General features: G+C 40.0%; 2 protein-coding genes across 4 annotated transcripts in view; both read left to right on the top strand.

Moving 5' to 3' along the window:
• The window catches only part of LOC147182292 (uncharacterized), a 61,914-nt gene extending 61,843 nt beyond the window's left edge, over window positions 1–71 (top strand). The window contains exon 9 of the mRNA XM_086060154.1: window positions 1–71. The gene's annotated coding sequence lies outside the window, so the exon portion shown is untranslated.
• ppp1r1b (protein phosphatase 1, regulatory (inhibitor) subunit 1B) lies at window positions 31–23,142 on the top strand. Of its 3 annotated transcripts, none has more exons than XM_086060114.1 (5): window positions 32–309; window positions 13,806–13,895; window positions 15,352–15,427; window positions 18,805–18,909; window positions 21,428–23,142. In XM_086060114.1, the coding sequence occupies exons 1-5, from the start codon at window positions 202–204 to the stop codon at window positions 21,589–21,591; spliced, it is 543 nt and encodes a 180-aa protein (XP_085916240.1). In that variant the 5' UTR covers window positions 32–201; the 3' UTR covers window positions 21,592–23,142. The 3 variants fall into 3 exon arrangements, with proteins under 3 accessions (XP_085916259.1, XP_085916240.1, XP_085916250.1); XM_086060124.1 differs by having other exon boundaries at window positions 34–309; window positions 13,806–13,889; XM_086060133.1 differs by lacking the exon at window positions 18,805–18,909 and having other exon boundaries at window positions 31–309.
• Window positions 23,143–24,675: the final 1,533 nt, after the last annotated feature.

Genomic DNA, 24,675 nt, shown 5'->3' on the forward strand with positions numbered 1-24,675 from the left:
CCTCATGTGAGGACGGACTAACGGACTGCTGCTTCTGCCTGCTGCCGCACAGGTTGAGCGGAGCAGAGGAGGAGGAACCACAGCGGACTTTTTAGCAACTGGTGGACTTCTCTCTCGTCTGCTCGCTCTGCTCAGGGGAGGCGAGTCTTGAGGATCAGCAGGTCCTCCGGGGAGGTTGCACCGGTCCCGTTTCGAGGAGCCATGGAGCCCTCTGTGTCAACAGAGGTAGAGCCCAAAGAGCGGAGGAAGATCCATTTCGCCGACCCGGCATCAGGGGCCACCAATCTGGACCCCCGGCAAGTTGAGATGGTGAGTGGGCGGCGGTGTTAAATAACTTTTTTAAGTAGTAGTAGTCGGCTATCGTTTTGGTTTATCTTTTGATGGTGACGTTTCCCTCTTGCTGCTTCAGCATGAGATTAATGTCTCATCTTGATTGACCTCTGCCACCGTCATTATCTTCACCATTGCATCCGACCCTGAACATTTTGCACACGCTGTAAATGATTATTTATTTTACTTTGCACTCATGCAATGCTGCACCCTCCCCCCCCCCCAAAAAAATTAAAAATTAAAAATCATTAGCTGTAAAGTGCATGCCAAATCAACAAGTGGCACTATAACACGTGACCTTGGTGGGAATTTGGTCCAATGCATCCTGCAGAGATGACCCCCCTTCCCAATAGGGTGCAATCCATATGGGACGCATTAAGCAGTGAAATATCACCCTGCCATGGAAACAGGAGTGCAGAACATCAACGAAGATTTTCAATGAATTGCTTGTTAATTTTCCCCATGGAAGTTTAATCAAATACCCATCTCTGATGTCAAGCTAACAAAACAAACCTAGAATGGCACTCTAAATAGAGTAAAAACCCCGATGCAAATGGACTGTATCGTCAGATTTTTCGGTATGGCGCAGAGTTGTACCCAGTTCCCACGCGGAATATACAGTATGTACGGGACACGACGTCTGTCTCTTCTAGCCACGCTACTATTCTTATCTTTAAACAAACATGTTGCAGCTCAGCCTTTGGCTAGCAAATCTTGTGGTGATGTGCTTTTTGACTATCAGTCTCAAATCAACTTTCCTCATTGAAATGAACTAAAATCCGTTCCAGCCCCTTGAAAAGCACAATTGTTTGTACCTTGGTCTTTAATAAGAAAAATGACACTTTAATTAAAGGTGAGGTCTTTAGTTTTCACTTAGAAATAAACACTTAAATACTGGATGTATAGACATGTAACACCTCTGGACTTCTGTTAATGTGTGGTGGTGATTTTGTCAACATCCACCACCACCCCAGCCTGTATTTTGCCATTTTGTTGTGTTTTTCCACGAGAGGGACGTTTGTGGGCGGAAAGTCTAGGTTTACCCCTCCAGCCAATCACAGAGCGGGGGGCGTGTCGCTGAAGGCAGGTGCAATGTTGACGAGAAGAGTGGGGGTTGAACCATGGGAGGAGTCAGTTTTGAATTGCTTGTTGACAAACACAAACGGACAAAACTAAAGGTAACATAATAAAATAGAATGTATATAAATTAACTGTTTTATTGGTTAATTTTTTCGCTTTACTTTCACTAAGCTTAATGTTCTTCACAGTTTTTATTTTTATTTATTTTTTGCTACTTTCTCAAATTTTATGAGCTTCTCTATCTTTCCTAATTGTGTAATTCTTGTTGTTTTATGTCTAGTTTGACAGTTAACTGAAAGTGGCAATAAACAGATTGGAGCTTCTTTTTTGATGAATTGTTTACTATTGGCCCAGGTGGTGTTTTTTGTAAAGTGAGGTGAGTTAAGTTCACTGCCATAATTCGACATATCTCAAGTATGTGCCTGCAAGTCAAAAAAAATAAAATAATCAGCCAAACGTCATATTGCCAAAAACTCGTTAGTTGGGTCTTCCATTCTGAATCTGGTGCTCCAATCGCTACCTTTTCTTCCAAGAATCCACAGGAAGTCTATCCACCATATGCCGGCTCTACCTTCCATTAGTTGAGTGGCTTATTTCAATGCAGTACTTGGGTGGTCATGTTGATGGTCTTTTTCGCCATGTATGCAGAAAAGCAACGTGAGAAAGGCGGGAGTTCATGCGTGTTCGTGACCAGATAACATGAAGAGCATGGTTGGGCGTCAACTTCTTGTCCTTTTTCTAATGAGATCCACCACAACTCCCCTTTTTTTGTTTTCCCCTCCTTGAACAGAGCTGCCCAGTCGCCATAGGGACGGGCCAGACAATAATGTCGCCCCAAGCTTCCCTCTTGGTGGACGACTGAAAAGGTCGACTCTAATGGCCGGCTTCTTTGTTTGCGTCGGGTCTCACCCACGCACATTTGTGCATAACAGCGGACACTTCATTAGGAACACCTGCACAAAATAATAATAATAATGCTTCATTTTGATTGATAGGGTAATGTTTATGTGTCATTCAGCTACAGATGAGAGACAAAATATTAGGTACAAGAACTGTAATGTACAGTACAACATTCCGGGCTGTATTACTTCTTATTGAACCACAAAAACATATTGCGATTGTCATGGAAGAAGTTATTTTCCACAAAGACAAAACAATAAATAAACAGTGTGGATATTATGAGAGCTGCTATTGTCAATGATCGATTGCCCCTTTTCACTGACTTTACCCGATAGAGACATTTTGATTGACTGATACCTGCGACGCCATTCACCGGCAATTCAAATTCGGAATCACAGAAAGAACCAGTGGCCAATGGTCGGCCAATCATGAAAAGAGTTGCCGAAGCTTTCACGCGGCGTCTGTTTCGGCCACGCTGCTCTGTGTGTGGCAGGCCAAACATGTCTGAGGTTTTCATCTCCGACCCGCCGTCCACTTTTTCTGGGTCAAACGTCAAGCGGCGACCTTTGAGACTAGCCGTGTTTGTGGGTAAACACAAGAGGTCTGGCGAACTGTCAACACACATACACACCTGCACACGCCACATCTTGATGGGTGGTGCAAAGCATGTTGGGAGACAGGCGGCTGATCCTCCTGCTGGAATGTCCTGTGAAGCAACTTGGGAGGTTTTGAAGTGGACATACTAATCAATAGAGCTAAGTCTTTTGAAGATGCCACAAACAAGGAAGTAGTTTTTCGATCTTTTTTGTATATTTACAAAAACTAGAAAGACAGTTGGGAAGACATCTTATGAACATCGCCCAAGGAAAAAAACTGCACATTTTAATGATGCAAAACTGAGAAATATTGCTGAATCACGGCCAATTCCCATTATCTAAAAAAACAAAAACAATTTAGACTGGGAAGTATTGAATTGAATTCTCATGGAGTTTTACTGCAAATCTGGATAAAATTGCAGATCTACAATTTTCCAACATTTTCCTTAAAGCAACACTAAGGAACTTTCAGTTGACGTTGATTATGGTGGCGCCATATGGACAAAAGCAGTATTGTTATGTCTGAAGGAAGACCACATTTCCTATGAGGACAAGCGCATTGCATCATTTTTTAGCTCACTCCAGCAAGTTAAATCGCTGCCAATGTTGATCCTTGACTGTCCTTTCATCCTGGGTAGCTTTTGACGTATGCCATAAGGCAGTCAGCACATTTATAGTTTTTGTGTGGCAGTGTTCCTACCATCCTCCTCAAAGTTGCTTAGTGCCAGTAAAAATTATACAGACCCCCTCAGGCCATGACAAAGGTACCATTAAACTAGTTTTAAGTCGATGTTTCATCAGAAGAGTTATGAAAATATTTGATTAAGGTTGAAAAATTCCTTAGTGACAGTGTGGAATCTTTAGAGCCATCTAGTGGTGAACTAATAATTCATTCAATAAAAAAAATAAAAAAACACTATGGATTTTTAATTTTCACATCAACTTACATTTTTTTACATAATCGTAGGTCTACTAATCACAGTGAGTCCTCGAGTTACGACGTACGCGACCTATGGCACTTCGACATTAAGCGCCTGTGCCTGCTCCTTAGCACCTTCTTTTTTGTTAATTTCCCACCGTAATCACGCCATTTTAAAGTTATTTAAAATTGTGTTGTTGTTACCGCCAGCAACAGGCAACCATCGAGCAGGTTGGCTCGTCATCAGCCGCGTCACATTTCCGGGTTTAAGTTTCCATTAGCTCCGCTCTGCCGTCCGTCAGCAATTAATGTCCGTGCAAACACGAAATATTGGGTGGCGCAAATATGTTTTTGAAAATGACTGTACGTAAGTATTTTGATGTAAATATCGACTTGAACAGTGAAATCTGACGAGGACTCCCTGTTTATTTTGTGGCTAGAGTCTCACCTTACAAGATCGCACCGGGACAAATGAGGTATCAAACGATGCAGCTCAATCTGACTCGCTGCGGCATTATTTTTCTTGGAATTCCGAGTTACCATGGCGACGCAATTCCCAAAAAACTCCCCAAAAAAAGTCCCATAGAAATTAATGGAGAAAGGGGGGAACAAATTACAGATCAAGCACCTTTTTCCAAGTCACGCTGCGCGCGCATACGTTAGCCGACCGATATGAATTTTAACTTATTTTTTTGCAAATTTTCTCATCTTTAGCTCAGTGTCGAAATTTTTTTTAAGAAATGAAAGCTCTACCCCCTGTGCGGGTTCAAAGACAGTGCGCGAAGGGGAGACAAATAGCCTTTTAACATTGGTGTGTATTGCGTCGTTTAGAGTGGAGCAATTAGCCTCTGAGTGACGGGAACCAAAAAATCTATTTCCAAAAGTTTCACTTCAACTCGTCACCATGGCCACAATCTTTGCTCACTAGACATCAAATTCGCACATTTTGTAGTCACAAGGCTCTGCTTTCTGACAAACCTACTTTTATTTGGATAAGGTGTCATTTAGTACCTTTATTTTCACTTTAAGCGAGGAGAAGTCGGACTATTTCGCCTCTCTTTCCATGTTAATTTCGCTGCCTTTCGCTCTTCATTTTCGATAAATCATACGTTTTCAACCTGCTCTCATTTGGTCATTTTTCATCCGATTAAAAAACTGAGAACATGCTCGCGTTCCCCAAACCCTTGCCGTTCTAACGAGCCATAAGAGGCTGACATGTTTCGCCGCCATCTTCCTGCTACGGATGCCCACTGGACAACTACACGAACGTATTTATCCCTGGCGGTGCTTGCATCTAGTGTCAGACCCAATGGGTCGACCGCCGCTTACCTTCCACAGCTGGAGCATGCAGGTGGTCGTTGCTGAGTCCCGTGATTCGGGCTCCCGTCGCTTGTCACTTTCTGCTTTGCTCTCACAAGCTTTTTTACTAGCTTCTCCCGCTAGCTGCTCTTGTTGGCCAATCAAGCCTATGGCTCCGACTAACTCGAGCTAGCCTCTCTTGTTAGCTGCTCCAGCTAAATTTGGCTAGCTCGGTCTTTCAGCGTTGCTCACCGGTTTTCACACCGGCTGCCAAGCCGCCGTCGGTTGCCGAGATGCTCGTTCGCTCACGCAAAATAAGAATTGGTGGTAGACCTGTGAAGTGTGGTCTCTCTGAGCCACCGTGGTTTGCATGCTTCGATTCTATGGTATTACGACATTTAGTGGTCAGCTTACTGATTTTTTTTGTAATTTTTCATATGTTGGGGGATGAGAATCTACACGTGGTCTGCAGTTTACAACAAAGTTCTGATCCTATAATAGTAAAGTAAACAGAGTTTCTGTGTAAGTCGAAGACTCGAAACACTAAACTATATGTAATTCACAGTAAATTTTGGGATGAAAAAAGACTATGTCCCAGATGCCTTTTGTGGCCTGCCGGCCAATTGACTGTTATGTAAATTGATCCAACTGGGATTTTTCAGCCTTGGGGGAGGTCTGCATTGGCCTTTTAGAATTAATTTGGAAAATTCTGCAAATGGACTTTATGTTAATCTAAAAGGAGTCAATCGTTCATCTTGCACGTGCTTATGAACTTGTGTAACGTGTAAACAGTGTTAAAACATCAATATTGAACGTGTACTGCATATTGACGGTGTACACAAGCTTGTTGCGTACATGCACCGTCACCATGGAGGCCTGCGTCGTTCCTCGGGTGTCGCTATCCCAATCAGTGCCGCACGAGCAGGATTTGAATTTATCGAGGCCCTAATACACGTCCACTCATCGGAGTCGTCGTACATGACGAGAACAACAGCGGGGGCCATGATGGCAAGGGGAGGGATTAAGTCACACATGGCGGATCAAGCCCAGGCAACATCTGGAGATGACTTGTCACTGAAGGTTATCAAACTCGGGTCCTTTGTCGCAGCTCTGCTTGCTGGATGTCCACCACGGCGTCCAGTCCGTTCCGCTCACATCCTTTGGGATGAGCGCATTGAGGCGTGATTGACAAACAAATGGGATTGGTCATCATCCTCCCCACATCCATCAAAATATGACACGCACATTGTAATCTCTAATTCTCCTGGATGGATTAAAACAAAACAAAAATTACACACTTGTATGCACGCAACCGCACTCACTGAACGCTACTAGGTACACCTGCATGCGTAAATATTTTTCAAACATGCTTTTTTTCATATGGTCTCTGTATCTTGCAGATTGTCACCTATTGCAGGTGGGTCTACAACGTATCCACTGCGATAAATGGGAGTTCACTATGTACTGTACTGTATCATACAGAGAACTATTTTTAACACACCCTTCAAGATGCCAGGTTAAAAATGACCCAATATGGGTCAAAAATAGTAATTTTTACCCAGCAGTTTTAAACTTGTGCACATTACAGGTCTCACTACAATACAGTGCAATTCTACAGCTCTGTAAAGGGTTGCAGTTGGAAATGATCCCTGGAATTAAAGGGAAAATCTATGGGAATTGATGTGGATGGATTAATGGGACTAAAGTGGAATTTTGTAACATTGCGTATAGTGTATCAAAGGGAGCTTAGTTGGAAAAAAATTTACAGTATATGTATATATGTTTTATACAAATTCAGTTGAGTTTCTTATGTTTTTTCTTTCAAAAATACTATTAAACCTTCAATGGATTGGTGTACGTCTGCAAATGTATACATTATATTGTTCATACTGCCCGAAAACATGAATGTAAAATGTATTTTGCTGTCAAAGTTAAAGCTTTAAAGCTTTAAAGCTTTAACTTTGACAGCACTACATTTGTTGAATATCTGCATTTTACTACCACTTTGCAACTATAATATTGATACTGCTGTACCTAATGAAGTGTCCAAAGTCATTACTCTGTGAGCGTAAGCGTAGCTTTTTTTTTAAGGCAGTATTTTTGGTACAACCCTTTTATTGATTGTGCAGGTGTACCTAATGAAGTGGCCCATCAATGTTTTACCCCTGTAGCAGATCGAGGTCTTGAATATTGAATAGTGAGAATCAGGTATTGAATCCAATGTCATATGTTTGTATGTTTTTCACAGATTTTGTTTACATTTTCCCTCCAAAAATCTATTTTATTCCCACTTAATTTCACTTCGTTCAGCTCCATCTACCTGCGTACCTCTGTGTCATACGTGATTGCATAGAAGCATATCGGGGTCCTGAAGAAATCTATTAGTGGAAAATAGATTTTATATGCATGGCATTGTTTACTAAACTGACGTAATGGCCTTTAAAAAGTCTCTCGTCCGCCAACAGTCTTTTGTTGTGTCGTGGTGACTACGCCATCCTTTATTTGTACTCAGAACAAAGCCTTTGGAACACCGCTATGTTTAGCTTTACGTCTACACCGCAAATGAGAGCGAACAAGAGAAGAACATCGTGTCGTGACGTCAACCTGTTTTCCCCTCACCCCCTTGTTACCTGCATCTCATTATGAGCACGCTGGAGGGTGCTTGTATGAGATCATTGTGCCACTGGGTCTAAATAGAGTCTATTCAGGGAAGCAAAGCGGGGTCGGTCATTGAAGAGCCCCTCCAGATGCTGTACTTCGTGGCCAATCTGTTTATTCGTTTGCCCAGAGGTGGGGCCAAAGTTTACCCGAGCCGTGAGACCCTCAACATAATGAACGATACTGTTAATTTGAATAAAAACGAACGCTCAGGCAAGCCTTGTGCTTGTCATTAGCGTTGTCACGACCTTGACCATCACCGCGACTGGCTCGGTGTGCCATAGACAGCCCATCTCACTGTCCGTGCTCACGGAACCGTTTTGTCTGAGCTTTGTCTGCAGGCTTAATCCTGGAAATCCTCCGGTGTCACAATGAATTTGTTTGCCAGTCTGACCAGCAGACATCAGCTTTCCAAAAAGCTGTGGTAAACATGTCGCTTGGTGTTTCCATTGTCAACAGTTGGAAAACAAGAGTATTTTGTATACAGTACAGTTAATTATGTTAAAGTATGTTAATTGTTTCTGTTCATTTGTGTGGCTTGTCCCATATTTGGATGTGTATGTAGTTTATTTATCCTGTCAGGTTTTATTGTTGTTGCACGTTTATTTAATTTTTCATTCACCTGTCTGTAGGGTGACCTCCCATTCATTTCCATTGTGTTACTAAATGACTTAACGACTGAGTTGGTTGTGAGTTTATTTCTACTGCTTGCTCCTAAAATGAGTAAGCTGAAGTGTATCAACTTTTCTCGGGTGAGTCTTAATTCACAGACACTAGGATAAATGACTTCATTCTGACTATCAGTTTTGGAAATAGTGGCATGTTAGATTACCTGTTGCTGAAAAAAATTGTCATATTTAAGTACCTTTATCCTACAAGTATCACTGTGGAGCACACAATCCTTTTTCCTACCTTTTAAAATGGTTTGGTTAAGTTTAGTATGATACACATTTTTAGGCATTCTTGTCAATAACAAATATCAAACCTACTTTTCGCATTTCCGAGTCTGAGTTGCGGACATGAGCCTCGTTTCCCCCCAAAACTATAGAAAACTTCTTTGACTGTTGGTTTGACTTTCCATTCTCAAAAGTTATGATCATTAGTGAATCATACCAAATTTATTTTCCGGTTGGTCAAACATAATAACAAATCTCAGAGGTAGAAGTATTTAAAGGGTGGAATACAAAATCATTTACACCAAGTGGTTCAATTTGGGATGGAACTCATTTTTAAGTATTAGCATAAAAAGTTCTAAAATATGCAACACACTTTCCACATGTTTCTCCGTCTAACCAGCTTTCCAATCCATCAAGTGTTGGAAAACATAGGAAGATGTTGGGAGGCATTTCCTTTCTCAAAACTGATCTCTTACCATTTTTTTTTCTCAAGCATTTGATTATCAGACACACTCACAGTCCAGATAATGTCTTTTGTCAAACAAGAAAATCCCAATTTCTACCAAATTGGATGATTTACTTCCGTTTTTTTTTTTTTTGCACACAGGGTCCCAATTTTGACCATCATCTCTCTGGAGCTGCATTTGTTTTTCCCATTGGGGTAGTACAAAATCCTTGTGTCCACTAAATAGTACGATTCGATTTAGTTTGCTATTTTTGACACTAATGTTGTAACAGGTCCCATAATATCCAGCCCAGAGGTTACGTTACCTAAAGGGCGGCCCTACACATGCAGCTGTCTGTTGATTGGACGAAAGCTTGTACAGCCCTTCAACACTGCATTGACTACAATTGAGCGTGGACAGACATACTTTCCGAGTTGTTAAAGTGTTCCCGCTTGGAGCTCTGCCTGAGGTGGGGAAACTGGTCATCTCACGGTCCAGAGGGAAAGGTCAACATTGTTTAATAGCTGTAGCTTCCTTTGCATGTTCATGCTAGTGGAAGGATCACAACGGCAAAGAGACAGGAACTAAATAATCTGCTGCGGGAGTGCAGGATGTGATTAGAAGACGGCAAATTATTGTTGTAGTCTGCGGAGGCTCTTGCTTCTGCTATCTGAGCGTAACGCAAAATAGAAGGACACAGCCAGATGAGCAAAAGAGTGGAAGAGAATCAAAGACAAAGGCAATGTATGTGGCTCTCCTTTCCCACATGCAAGGTCATTATAGTGGCCTTAACACATTTCACTATGCGTGGTCTAATTGCGTTGTAAATTTTTCAACCCTACATATTTTTTTAAATACTTTTCACTACATAGCGGGATTTTGCAGTGATCCTTTTTCCACACGGACTAGAACGAAGGTAAAGTGTAATAAGTGTGTACAGCAAAGCACAATTGTCTTACGCAACTGCTTTTCTATGATAGTAAACATTGTTAGCTCGTGTTATATAGCCTACCACTACTAGTTAGAATAAATTGTAATCTCTCCACAGGTGGGCAAGACTGCCGGTGCACTTTCAATGACTTTATTAAACAAATGGTGACAAAACAAACATGCAGGTTGACTAACGGTTAACAGCCAGCCAACTCTACACTCTCATTGACTGACTCCCACATCACTCAGCAGGACTGGCCCCACCTGTTAAAGCCGCACACATTCAAAGTTATAAATACTATAGTGTAGAATGTGAAAATTCCAAATGGACGAAAACAATCCCTGCACCTCACTCTTAATTTGTAAATAAATCATTTTTTATGTGATTAATCAAATAATCAATCTAAAAAATATTAGTTCTTAATAATAAAATGTATATATGCTCGCTAGTTGGCAGATTTTCAACCTAAACGAGGGACTACTCTACTTGGCCATTTGACGGACTTTGACGGATTCCACACCAAGCCCATCCTTGCATACCGTTAGGACCTAGATTAAAGGGTGTACCCCACGACTTTTGGTCATTTCTTAAAGTGCATATTGCACAACTGATTCTTCTCAAGATTCTATTACTCAGTTGCCCCCCCCCCCCCCCCTCGAGACTACCTGTGATCTAGTTTACGCCGTCCTCGTGACGCTGCTTTTTATAGGCCTGCCGTTGCCTCGCTTGGGGAGCAGGCCCACATTGTTGCAATACCTCAGCGTGTTCAATTCGGAAGCGTCAGAGCAGAGGGTCATATTGGAGGATAGACGGGAGAAATTGGTGGCGGTGGGATAAAGCGTCGTAATCTCCGTGCCCCCACCGCTGGCGCAAATGAGGAAGTCACATACGATTATTACGTAAGCGAGCTGGCTGGTTTTTAAGGCTGGAGAATTACTAGAGTGTTTGTGTCGTGCGGCTGTACCACTGTCAGGGCTGCCATCGTGGCCCCCGTCCCATGTGATACAGATCATGCAGCATCACATGTATTTTGGAACAACAGATACGTATACGTGTTTACAAAACGCAAGAAGAAGAACACAGATCTTTCTGCGTATGTATGACTAGCGCTTCCAATAATACTCCCTTTAGCGGTTTCCCTTTTCTCAGAAGACATTCTGACAGTTTAGCGCTTTGTTTACGTTTTCGGTCTGTCATGTTGTCACACATTCATTCATTTCATTCAACACAGCCGCTTCTGGCATTTGTGATTGGGTGAATTATGTACCGAACGGAGATGGAACTTTCGCCTCTTGATCTGTTTTCTGAGTTTGCTCATGTGACATTCGCAAGCTGAGCCGTGATTGGTCATTACCTAGGGCCTTAGCAAGGTTATTTTAGTAAACGAAAACTAACGAAAAAATGTAAAAAACAATTTCGTAACGAAATAAAATAAAAATGACAATGCTTTTTAAAAACGAAAACTAACTGAAACTACATTTTATGTTTACAAAATTAACTAAAACTAACTATAATTATAGCGAAAATGTCCTTCGTTTTAGTCTTTGCTACCGTTATTAATTGAATGCATGAGCCTTTGGGGATGATTTTAAATGTGATTTTATGTATATTTATTTTGATATTAACCGGAATAAGGACGTTTGAAAGTGTGTCACACAGAATTGACGTCATTTAGCAGCAGCCTGCTGCTAAATGACGTTTAGTTTTTAGTTTTAATTTTTTAGGTAAGAAATGTGTTACTTTTTTCATTTTACCATGGTGTTTATTAAATATTGCGCACAAGTAATACACTTGGCTCTGAGCAACTGTGATGTCATTTTCAGTCGAAAGCAAGTGGCAAAATGGCCGCCCCTTGAGATGGATACAAACAGGTGGGTTATTTTGGGTGCTTTATTCGTATTCCACAGATTCATTATTAATCAGAACACCTTGACATGTGGGGCTGCTTGAACATGAATATTTTTGGGTTTACTCCCACTTGAATTACAATGTAAAGAAAAGCGTCAAATTTGTGATAATTTAATCAATGCTTTATCATATTTAAAATGCCAAATATTCCAACAATTTCTTTCTAATTACATATCAACTTTCAAATATTTGTATAGCTCATGTTGCCCTGCAAGGCTGATAGCAGGTGTCAGTCTCCACGAGGCCCCGGGGCCGGTTCACCTTGCCAGGGGAGGGATGTAACAATGGGGGGCTTGCTTTGGAGCGGGCGTGGTCGGAAGGAAGCCCTTTTGATAATCCCCGGTCGTGAGGAAAAAGAGGAGAGGAAATGCACACTCGTGTTAATGTAATCAGCCATGTCACACTCCGATGATGGACGGGAAGGAGATCCTGGGATGAAATATGGGGCGGTAAACAGGAAGTTGGAGGTCGGAGGGTTGCGTGTGGCATCACAACAGAGGGAGGAATCCACGCTTGATTGCGTTGTGGTGTTGATGTTTTGTGTGGCACAGTTCGACCGTGCGGCCCCTGCTTTGGCAACACTCGCACACCACTTCCCCTCCCTTTCACTCTCTTCCCGTCAGGAGGTGCATGCACAAAGGTTCATGTCATGGCCAAGGTTGGTTGGCTGACTCGCTCTCCGCTAAGCCGTGCGTGCTCGCCGTTTTATTAAATCCAACATGTTTCTTGGAGGTGGCAGCCTCAGTTGTTCAGTGTGTGGGAATGCTAAGCTACGTTAGCTGATAAATCCATGCATTCCTTCCATTTGAGGGAAAAAGATCCTTTAAAGAGAGCCTTGTTTAGACATTATACATGTGTGAAGGTAATTGCTGAAAATGTAAAAAACTGCGAGCTACAGTATAGCACTATAGTGTTCAACTGTTTTTCACTATTATAGTTTTCTTTATTTTGGGGGGCATGGCTAAAATGGCACCATGTGAAGCATTTTAGAGTCCAGCATGAGTTCAAATTTACAGGATTTTTAATGTCTCTTCTCTGCAGACACACAGTATGGTATTTATTTTCACTTTACAGGGATGTTAAATTCATGTCAAGCAAGTGCAGAATATACTCATGATTTACTACCCTTATTGCTGAAAGGTTCTGGGGGAATATTTTTTATTATTATTCATTTGTTTGTTTTTTAACTCATTCACTGACATTGACGGCTATAAACGTCAAAAATTAATTTGAACTATTTCTATTAGTTTAACTTTGTTTCCCCACTTTTGTGAACAAGAGTATGAAAACCTAGAATTTTTTTTATTGTACATTTAGAACAGATAAAAAATTTGTGATTAATCGTGAGTTAGTCAAATCAATTTTTGACATCTATAGCCGTCATTGGCAGTGAATGAGTTAATTACGGGATTCCACAAAGATTGAGTACACAGCTGTGGAGCCTTTTTCTTTTGGATGCGGAAGAAGGCCTAATCTGTCCAAAATGGTCCCGATTCCTTATACTCGCTGAGTCACACCTATGCAGGAAGTCCTGCAGTCCTGCATGTTTTTGATGTCTCCCTCCTCGAACACAGCTGAGAGGCTCCTGCAGAACGTAATTATGAGCCGATGGTTTGAAACACCTGGGTTGGAGGCAGGAGACATCAAAAACATGCAGGACTGGGGCTCTCTTGCCTACCCCTGGCCTAGCCCATGTGATGAATTTAATTATTTTTAAAAAATTACTAAAAATAATTAAAAAATACTAATATAGGCAGACTTTTTTGATACTATGCCATCTGATGTGGTATTCGTTTGTTAATGGCTTTTGTGTGCGTTCGTTGGTGTGTGTGTTGTTTTCAGATTCGGCGCAGGAGGCCAACGCCCGCCACCCTCTTCAGAGTAGCCGACCAGGCGTCGCCTGAGGATGACCAGTCCAGCCATCAGGTAAAGGTGAAGTTGACCTTTTTTTTATATATATATATATATATATATATATATAATATTGCTCATTTGTATATAATTGTTTTCATCTCATTAATTACATTTGATTCACATGATTTAATTCAAAGTGTATTTTTAGTGTGTTGAAATTGAATTAAATAATTTTTATGTTTATTTTTACCTGGCTATTCTTAGTTGTGAATGTGAGCGTAGATGCGTGTTTGTCAAAATGGGCTGTGTGATTGGATAACGGTCTAAGGTGTACCCCGCCTTTCGCACAAAGTCAGCTGGGATAGCCTCTAGCTCACACAGCTGGTAGGTATAGAAAGTTGATGGATGAATGTTTTTTTTTATACCTTATTTCGTAGAATTTTATCTATTTATATTTTTTTATTAGTTTTGTTGTATTTTCACTTTCATTCATACGTTGATTTTATTCATATTTTGTTGCCATGTGTCAAGGATTCATTTATTGCTATTCTGTTAATATATAATTAATTTAAAAAATATATATTTTAGTGTTTATTTTATTCGCAGGTTGTGTCTTTTTATAATTATTTTATATTATTATTATTATTATTATTATTATTAGTAGTAGTAGTAGTAGTAGTAGTAGTAGTTTTCATAATTAATTTAGAATAATATAATTGTTGCTGCTTTTTGCTTTATTTCACATCTGTAATATCCAATAAAATATAAATTGTATTTGATTATATTTATTCATGATTTGGGGTGTGAATTGCCTAGTACCTGGCGATTCGATTCATATCACGATTCATAGGTCACGATTCGATTCAATACCGATTAATCCCGATGCGAATCTGTAAATTGATTGTTGCGATTTAAAAAAAAAAACTTCACATTTAGAAAATACTAATCAGTGAACTTGTACTGTAAGATTTGTATGAAAATGTGTTGATTTATCTGAAAATTCAGGTTGCAGTATGTTTCATGTTTGAAGAGCACTGAAATAAAATATGAAGGCTTAATGTTCCATTAATATAACATTCTTTCATGCTTAATGTGTAAATTATAACCCTAAGTAAGACGTTTTGTTGAATATTCCCATAAAAAATTGATGTTTAAAAATCGATTCGACCGCATATTGAATCAATTCGAGAATTGCACGCTGTAATATCACGATATATTGCCAAATAAATTTTTTCTAACACCCCTATTCAGGATATATTATTATCATCAATCCATCCTTCCATGATCCATCCATTTTCTGTACTGCTTATACGTTTACTTATTACATATTCTTTACTTTGGTATTTTACTTTAAAAAAATGTTTTATTTAATGTCAATTATATGCGCACACTTTGTCTTTTTCCATGCATCAGGCACCAATTCTTGCTGAATATTGCTTCAATTCACAAGTTTAGGCTATAATGTCAAATAAAACAAACACATGAAGCTGTACAATGTTTTTATTTGTCTTGTAAATGTCTGGTTGTCATTTAGTGGGTCGTTGGGGAGAATGGCGTCCTTAAACCAAAGCGAGTCAATCCAAACGTGTACCAGCCTCCATCACTTAAAGGTCAGTGCATGTGTGTGTGTGTGTGTGTGTGTGTGTGTGTGTGTGTGTGTGTGTGTGTGCGTGCGTGCGTGCGCATGTTTATGTGTGTATAACTTGACATTGTGTTTTTATTCCTTTTATTTGTTTTACCGCCACGCTTCACAATGCATACAAACAAGGCCTTAAAATGTTTGATTGCATTATACAAGATGGTCCAGAAGCAGGTTTACACTTTTTGAATAATCTTATTTAATGAAGGAAGGAAAGGCGAGACTCGAGCGGGGGAGGAAGGATGGTATGAATGGAAGTAAGGAAGGAAACAAGGAAGTAAGAATGGAAGGTAGGATGCAAGGCGTGAGGAAAGGCGGGATGAAAGGTAGGACAACATGATGGATGGAAGGAAAGCAGGTAACATGGATTTATGAAAGGAAGGAAAGATTGCATGCAAATAGAAAAAGGACCCTCATTTGAAACCTTAACCCTCAATTAACACCCTCACCATGGCTTGAAAGATGATTTAAAACCCTAACTCGCTACAAACCTTGCCCCAGGCCAGAAACGTCATTTTCAAACCCTACTTCCAAGTCAAAAGATGAAACTGTGTCTAATAAGTGTAATTGTAACAAGTACTGTATGAGTAAATGTAAGACTGAGCTACTTTTGATGTCGTCAGTTGTGTGCCACGCAATTGTTTTGAGTGTGAACGTGACTGCAGCTTGTGTATGTTTGTGCAACGGGAAAGGGGGCGGGGATTAGAGCAGGACAGCTGTGAGTGTGAGTGTGGATCATCTTGGATTACAGTCAGTTGTGTGTACAGCTGTGCCACACACACACACTCACACACACTGCAAATGCATACATTAACTCAAAGAGCCTTTTGTGCTCTCATGTATGAGGCGTCCGGAGTGCGCACTACTACGACAAGATGTCTCGCACCTGCATGGCATTACGTGCCCATTGAAAGCGCACGGCCACGTGTCACGCCAAAGTTGCATAAGCGGCCTTCTACCAGAATAGGTGACCCGAGGCGGCGCCCGGGTGTGCGTCCCACGCGGTGTGAAGGAGAGAGGAGGGAGGTGGGCGGGGTGAGGTGACCCAGAGGAAAAGAGAGAGGCGATGTTACGAAAGAAAAGAGGGTGAGTTAGCGTGGCAAAGAAAGCTGGCTAGATTTGCTAACTGCCTGCAAGATGAATACTCATGGGATTCGTGAATTAACAAATCTCGCGAGAATCCATCTTGTACCGTGATTTTTACCGATCCAAACATCTGGTGGTTCGGACCAATCACAAAGCAAAATTGTGTCGTGAGAAACAAACAAATCTAATATGGACGATTTTTCTCTTTTTTTGTTGTTGTTCTTTTTTTTACCTTCAACGACAACGAAGATGAATGACATTTTTATCCGTTGCCGTGATTGGTCAAAACAAAAGCTGGATAGACATGCCTAAGTTGCCTGAACTTGGTCTGCTGCCATGCGCATCACTCGCTAATGCTAAATGGTATCTTGCTTGATTCTGCAACAGTGCGAAACAAGTCAATACAGTCAGGGCTAGACTGGCACAAAAAATCGGCCCTGGCTTAGGCCCATTGACCCAACCCGGCCCGGCACAGCCCTGTTCTGCCACTAATGTTTATTGATGTTTCAGTTGCTATCTATATTCAAAATGTATTAATGGACTGGTCCATCTAAATTATGGGCCAGTCTCTTGTGGTAAAATATAAGAAAATAACAATTAAAAAGCACTGCATCGGCCCCAAAAGAGGCCGGCCCACCGGGCATCTGCCCTCTATGCCAGATGACCAGTCCAGCCCTGAATACAGTACACTCAGCATTATCCAAACTTTTTTGTTCGGTCCCGATAGCGATTGGAAGCTGTCTGTGCCGTTTACCTCGTGTGTAAATGGAAATATGCCACTAGAAAGCTCAGCTTGCGTTGCAGCGACTGACAGTAGGACTACACTTCCCATGATTCTTAGATGCGAAGACAGGAAGTAGTTGTAGTTCACCGCCTATATGACTTATTGTTACAATCGTACGCCATACACTGTGACGTGGTGTGTTTTTGCCGTGAAGACAGAAAAAAACGTGAAAACGCGGCACAGAAATCAACATATTCACGCTATGACCTTACAGAAAGTGGCAACATAAGAAGGCATTTTCGGTGGCGTCACTTCTCCCGACGGCGAGCATTCCTACCAATTAGATATGAATGAGAATGCAAATCTAAATTTGGAAGTAAATAGAAGGAATGTAACATCTAATTTCCCTCTGAGTTGGTTTGTCATATGAGTTGCTACGACTAACTCGACATGGACACGTGCGCTAGTCTAGCAAGTAAACTAGGGAGTTTTGTTGAGGTATTTTTGGCGGGGTGCTTGTGCGCCCTGGGCGTTCGCCCGCATTAAAACTTGCCCTGCTGAGGAGAGACGCAAACAAACATGTTGATGGTAAACATCAGCGTGAGGTAGTGAAGATGAAAAGTGGCGGGAAGAACTCATGATGCTGAAATTGTGTATATCGGATTCATCACAATATCTATAAGGGAAGTAAAAGCATGGATCTCCTTATTTTCACACAACAAAAACAAGGGCTGAGTAATTCTCTCAATATTGTATTGGGATTGAATATGCAAATTTTTTTTTCAAGGTCCTCCTCCTCTTTACAATTTTGTCACGTTCCGTAGTGAATGCTTACAAGACTGCAAGTCAAAGTGTTGTGAAAGTTAACCACAATAATTTACAAGTGGATAAATAAATGTTCTTTTATATTAATTTATGACTTATTTGCCTTTATTTTAGCGTGAGCCTAGCCTATAAGACCAAAACATTTATGTATGATAAATCTGATATTGCTTTACTGGAATACAGATGAATTTATTGCTTGTGTTTGTAAAATATAGATGGGAAAAGAGGACCTTGGAAAAATAATTGCATAGTAAATCACCATATTAAATCAAATTGGCCCAAATCTCAAGGAACCACTGTATAATAACCCTGTCGCAAACAATACAAGTACATAAATAATAAATAACATGAAAAACAATCTTGACTTGCATATTGAATAACAAATACAAGTAGCCGTATGCTAACATGTCGTCATGTAACTTGCAACATGTTAGTCTCTAATATTTGTCTCCAATTTTGGAAGTTTGCGACTTTAGGGCTTTAAAGTTTGGTGTCAGAGATTCCGCGCTGATGTCAAAACACAACAGAAACATCCTTTTTCAGATATAACACCAAACCGTGATATTTTGTTTTGAGGAAACAGATCAAGCTGAAGCGTGGTCAAAACAAAACACCATACCCCTTCTTATCCTTGTATCCTCGTGTGTGTGTATCGTCATCTCCCTGTGCGTTTGTGTCTGTACATGTGTGTGTGTGTGTGTGTGTGTGCATAGCTGTGCAGAGAATGGCCGAGGCGCACATGCAGAACCTCGGCGTCCACCCTCCTCTTGAGGACCCTCGTGAGGGCGAGGAGGATGACGACCCCGAAAACGCTGCCGGTGAGGAGGCGGCTCTCGAGTCACTGTCAAATGAGGCCATCGGCGACTGTGCTGCACACATTTTGGTTTCTTGTTACTATAAAAGGAAGAATACACCCAGTACATCTGCTAGCATAAACGATGGCACCAAATTGATATTGAGTTCTAAAATAAGTCAGCATATCATGACCTAATGCCTAATATTTGATACTCCGGGCCTTTAAGTATGCCAATTATTTTTACATTTGTTTCAAAAAGAAAAAAAAAAGCACATACAAGCTATTTAATAGTTCAAAAGGGGAAATTATTAGTAGTCATAGTATTTGACACTCCAGCATAAAAGGGACTTTGCCGTTTTCAAACTGCTGGCAATCACCACAGAGTGGGAAGAATTGGCCAAAGATCATTTGAATAATATTCTACATACCGACACATAGTTTAGGATATATGGTAAAAGGTGTTTGTTTTTAAAATTGTACACACCCTCTTAAAGAAAAAAAGCACCTAACAGCCCTTTAACTCATTCACTGCCATTGACGGCTGTTGACGTCAAAAATTCATTTGAACTATTTCTATTAGTTTAAAATTGTTTCCACTTTTGTTAACAAGAGTATGAAAACCTAGAATTTTTTTTATTGTACATTTAGAACATATATAAAATGTATGATTAATCGTGAGTTAACTATTGAAGTCATGCGATTAATTACAATTAAGGCGATTAAAAAAATTCTGCATAATTCATTGCATGACTTCATGAGTTAACTCACAATTAATCACACATTTTATATCTGTTCTAAATGTACAATAAAAAAAGTATAGTTTTTTTATACTCCTGTTAACAAAAGTGGAAAAAAATGTTAAACTAATAGAAATAGTTCAAATGAATATTTGACGTCTATAACCGTCAATGGCAGTGAATGAGTTAATATGGAAGCGCTACTAAACGCAGAAAATTCTATTTCGAATCGCTACTGCCACCTGTTGTCACCCTTCTTCACGTACACAACGCGCACATGACGTCACATCCGCAGACAGAGGCGGGAAATTCAAACCCGAATCCAGTCTGAAAACTATTGGCCAGGGGCTTGCAGGATTGCCCGTTGTGAACAGCTAATGTGTTAATTAATGTACTAATTAGGACACGTCATAAATGGTCCAATAAAAAGGCTATTGTAAAGATATTTTTGACCAATTTGTTACAGAGAGCAGCTTCCATAACTATGTTTAGCACAAGCTAATGCTTCACATTTGAAACTCCAGGCCTTTAGGGGGCAATATACTGCTCAAGTTCATTCATTTTGCTACAGTAAGTAAAAATATAATGAGTGACTGCTACATAGGTATTTGGGAATCCAGGCTTTTAGAGGGCAGCATACTGTCTCTATTTGTTTAAAGCAGTGCATTACGAGTACCGATGGTGGTACATGGGCTCCCGTTAGTTTTGTGCAAAGAAAAGACTAAATTAAATCTGCAAACTAAGGAGTATATCAGTAAATTTACGAGTATTTAGATAACTGTGAGCACTGTATTTCATGGAGTATATAGTTAGTGTTTAGGGAGTATTTAATAGATTTTCAGAGTATTTAAGCAACTTTTTAGGGAGTGTTTTGTAGATTTCAAGTATATTTAGATATCTTTTAGGGAGTATTTTGTAAATTTAAAAGTATTTAGGTAACTTTTAGGGCGTATTGCAGTAGAATTAAGAGTATTTAGCAGAGCTGGGCACTTCCGTTAATCGTCAATTCCCTGCCTTTGATGATGCCCACCTTGCGGCAAGTGCACAATGAAACCAAGCCTTGGATAAATATATGGACTGAGCACAGACTGAAACATTCCGTCCATCGATCTCATTACGTGTATTTTTGCAAGCCTTCGCGTCATAAAGCATTCACTGAATATGCGGCAGCACGTGCCGAAGGGTCGGCATCGTCATTGACGAGAATTGACGATTAATGGAAGTACCCAGCTCTGGTATTTAGGTAACTTTTAGGAGGTATTCCAATAGATATAAGGGTAGTTAGTTAACTTATAGGAAGTATTTGAGTACATCAAGAAGTGTTTAGGTCATATTGTACATGAACACTTCGGACTACTACGCAACTGTATTTTAATATAGGTAATTGTGGTACTTGCAGAGTCAATTATTTTTTTAGGTGGTATTTAGTGTAAAAAGTTTGAGAACCACAGATTTTTTTTTTAAGCACCGCTACGTGATGAACAAAGCACCAATAGCTATGCAAAGCCTCAAAAAGTACTTATAGCACAAGTCGATAACATATTACACACTCCAGCCCAAAAGGGGGCGACATACTACGTTCTTGTATTTTGTTTTAAGGAGCAAAAAAAAGTACCAGAAAGCTACAGTGTGCCAGACTAGTACGAGCTAGCATTATTGACCAATGAGGTGTATTCTTTCTTTGGGTTTGTGTTTATTCTCCCTCTTCCAGATCATTCTGTGTTTCCACCCATCCAAATATGTCCCCAAGACTTATCATGAAATAGAAAAAAGTAAAAATATGTACTCCCCCTCCATGCTTAGATCACCAGGAGACAGCGACTAGCAACCTGTCGGAAGCGGATCCCGGCACCCAGGAGACGGATAAGCTGATCCAAGCATCGCAGGTGGAGGAGGTGGAGGACGGTGAGGAAGGTGGAAAAGGCCGGGGGACAACGGAGGAGAGCAAGTCGCTGGGCAGTAACTGAGGAAATCCTCATTTGATTTCAACCAAAAGGACTGCACGGCACTCTTTCCTCACTTTTGTTTCTAAAGCCGAGGTCAGTGTGACTTCAGAACAAGCAGTCTAAGGACTAACCTTTGCGCTACCAACATTAAATTCAACGTCTTTATACAAAAACAAAGCTATTAAATTAAATAACCGCCGTTGAGTCGTTCAAAAGTTGTCGCTACAATGGATTTTGAAAATGATCTGTTCCAAGAGTCAAACTACAGTAATATGTGTTTCATTTGTTCTTTCCACTTTAAATTAGCAACAAAGAAGGAAAAAGTGACTGATTATTTCATTTGTTTTTAACTTATTTACTACCTTGAATGTATATCCACCAAACTGGAATCCAACCATTTACATTTAACCCCGACATGTTTGTCAAGTTTGTTAGATATGATAACAGAACAGCTTTAAAGCAAAGAACAAAGATTAAGCGTTTTTGGTTTGTTTGATTACGGGGGAGAGAAATTGCATCAGTTTAGGCACCTAATGCTCGATCAGTGTATGACAAAATGTGAAAAAAATGACAGATTAGTGAAGATACAGTAGCTTCTTAGCCGCCACTAGCTGACTAGCTTTTTTGCTCCAGGTAGTCCGACTTGGTGTTCCATGTAGACAGGAAGGCGTTAAAAACAATACAAGCCCACAGACAAACTGTGGTGAAGCCTTAATTTGAAATATAAAAAAATACTAATAAAAAAAATGATGAGCCACTTTTTCTATGTTTTATTTTTAACAGCCAATTAAAAATGGAAAGAACGATTGCTAATCAGATTCATACGGACTCCACCAGGCGTGCAGCAAACCTCAAACAAAAATAGTGACCTCTCGTGACTTTAGAGGTACCATTGAAGTATTGTATTTAACAAACGGGCCCGCCTCTCTACTGAACATGGATATACCGCCATCTAGTGGCTACCAGTAATGACAAGTTATCAGCTCAATTGAATCCTCTTTTCTTTTTTTAAATCGGTTATTTTACAAACAATGAGAAATACCAAACAAAATAATTGGTGTAGTTTCAATACACCAAAATAGTGTAACAGCAGCAAAGCGAGTGTGTAGTTGTCGAGTTTTTGGTCTTGGACCTTTAAAGGGCAAAGCTACCTCGTGTCTTCTGCAAGCTAGATGTCACATGTCATCAAATCTTTTGGTTCCTTTTCTGCTCCTTTTTAACGTCGCCAGAGCAACTTTCAGATGAAGGTATCATAGAAACGGTCATCATGGTTACCATTTTACAAAAAAATATGATATTTTTCCCCACCACATTTTGCGCTGCTGTTTGTAAAAAAAAAAAAAATTAAAAAAATTAACAATCCACTTACTGGATGATGAGCTACTCTTGTATTTAGACTTGATTTCTTTCTCTTTATCCTCTGATTTCTCTCCGGTCCAAGGGATGCCTGAGCTCACCGCAATTTTATTTTTATTGTTTTCTGTTGGCTGGTTTTTAAATGTGTTTGCTGGTGGTTGTTTTGTGACCAACTTTAAAGAACAATGTCAGAATAAAACACCTTTCCCCCCCGTTCTGGTGTTGTCTTATTTGCAATGTCTCAAACACATGGGTGTCCCTAAAGTCTGGACACATGTACATTTTCTAGAAATTAAAATTTCAACATTTTATTCCATTGGAATAATATCGAATAACATATTTAGTATAATTTCCATCATTTGTGATGCCAAGGTTGATGCGCTTTGCAAGATTCACATTGCCATCATTAGTGTGCAGTCTGTCTACTACTGTATATGGTAATATGATATAATGTAATATAAATTACTTGAATTGTTTTAGTGTAACTTGGCTTAAATCGACTAAACTGTATGGGGTTTTGCAAGCAGTTGTGCAAGCACTTTTGCAGATGTAAGGGTCAATCAAAATGGCATGTGGCATCACATGAGCTTTCACAACAAAAACTTGTTTCTGGGCATAAAGCAAGATCCAGCAAATATACCCCCAAAAATGTATACATCTTTTAGTAGCTAATAACTCACTTGTTTGTTTTTTTTCTTCTTTTTATGGGGATACCTACAAGACAAAGTCTACACAATGAGACCTTCAACAATCACTGAATTAAGCGTAACTAACCATTGACAGTGAATTCACGCAAATACCAAGGGAATTGTTCGCTTCGTATTGTCGGCAGTGTCTGGACCAGAACGGACGTCAGTTTGAGAACAGGCGGTGACAAAACAATAGAATGATGTTTGTAAGCGCTGCATCTATTTGGGACATAGTTAAAAGTAACAATAGTTAAGCATAAAACAACGAACTATTAATACACATAGGCCTAATGCTCAGTAGAGCTAATGTGCTCTACTTAAAACAAGTGGTTTTGTGTTCTTTTTCTCCTGTCTTTTAGGCAAATAAACAGTGCATTCAAAATACGTTTATTTTTGAAAGTGACTTGGAGTTCAATATTAGTAGCTTATTCCAAAAGATGGCTTTCTTTATAAATATTGCCAATCATGAATTTGTTTTCTCGTGGAATTGTGCTTGATGAAGATGGTGTCACGTAGTTTATATATTACCAAAATAAAAAAAAATAAAAAATAAAAAAATAAAATAAATAAAAACGAATAGGAACAGTTTGCAGTTTAGAATGCTGCCGAAACAGGAAGTTGTGTGTAGATACCGCTCTCTATGTGTTTACCCCGACAGCAGTGGTCATATGATCTTTGAGTTGTAGTTTCGGTTTTCATGTAGTGAAACTTACTTTTTTGATACGCTGGTATACCGTATGAAGAATGTATTTAATATAGTCTTTGGTCGAATCAACATTTGTTTTGCCTCGAAAATTGTGATAAATCAATAACATTTTAAACAAAACCCATACACTATAGTGACCCCCCCAACCCCCACCCCACACCAAACCCCCACACCCCCACACGCACACCCACACACACAGTCAGTTTCCAAAAAATCCACTTTGACAAAATACAATTTTCGCTCTCGCTTGCGTAAAAACGTTTCAGGAAATAATCGAGGACACACTTTAACGACTTCATACGACACTCGACAATAGCGAGCCCCAAACAGACCGTGAATGGCAAAACATAATTT

The sequence above is a fragment of the Leptonotus elevatus genome, chromosome 1 (assembly GCF_054856555.1).
Source record: "Leptonotus elevatus isolate MCC_2025b chromosome 1, RoL_Lele_1.0, whole genome shotgun sequence".
NCBI lineage: Eukaryota > Metazoa > Chordata > Actinopteri > Syngnathiformes > Syngnathidae > Leptonotus > Leptonotus elevatus.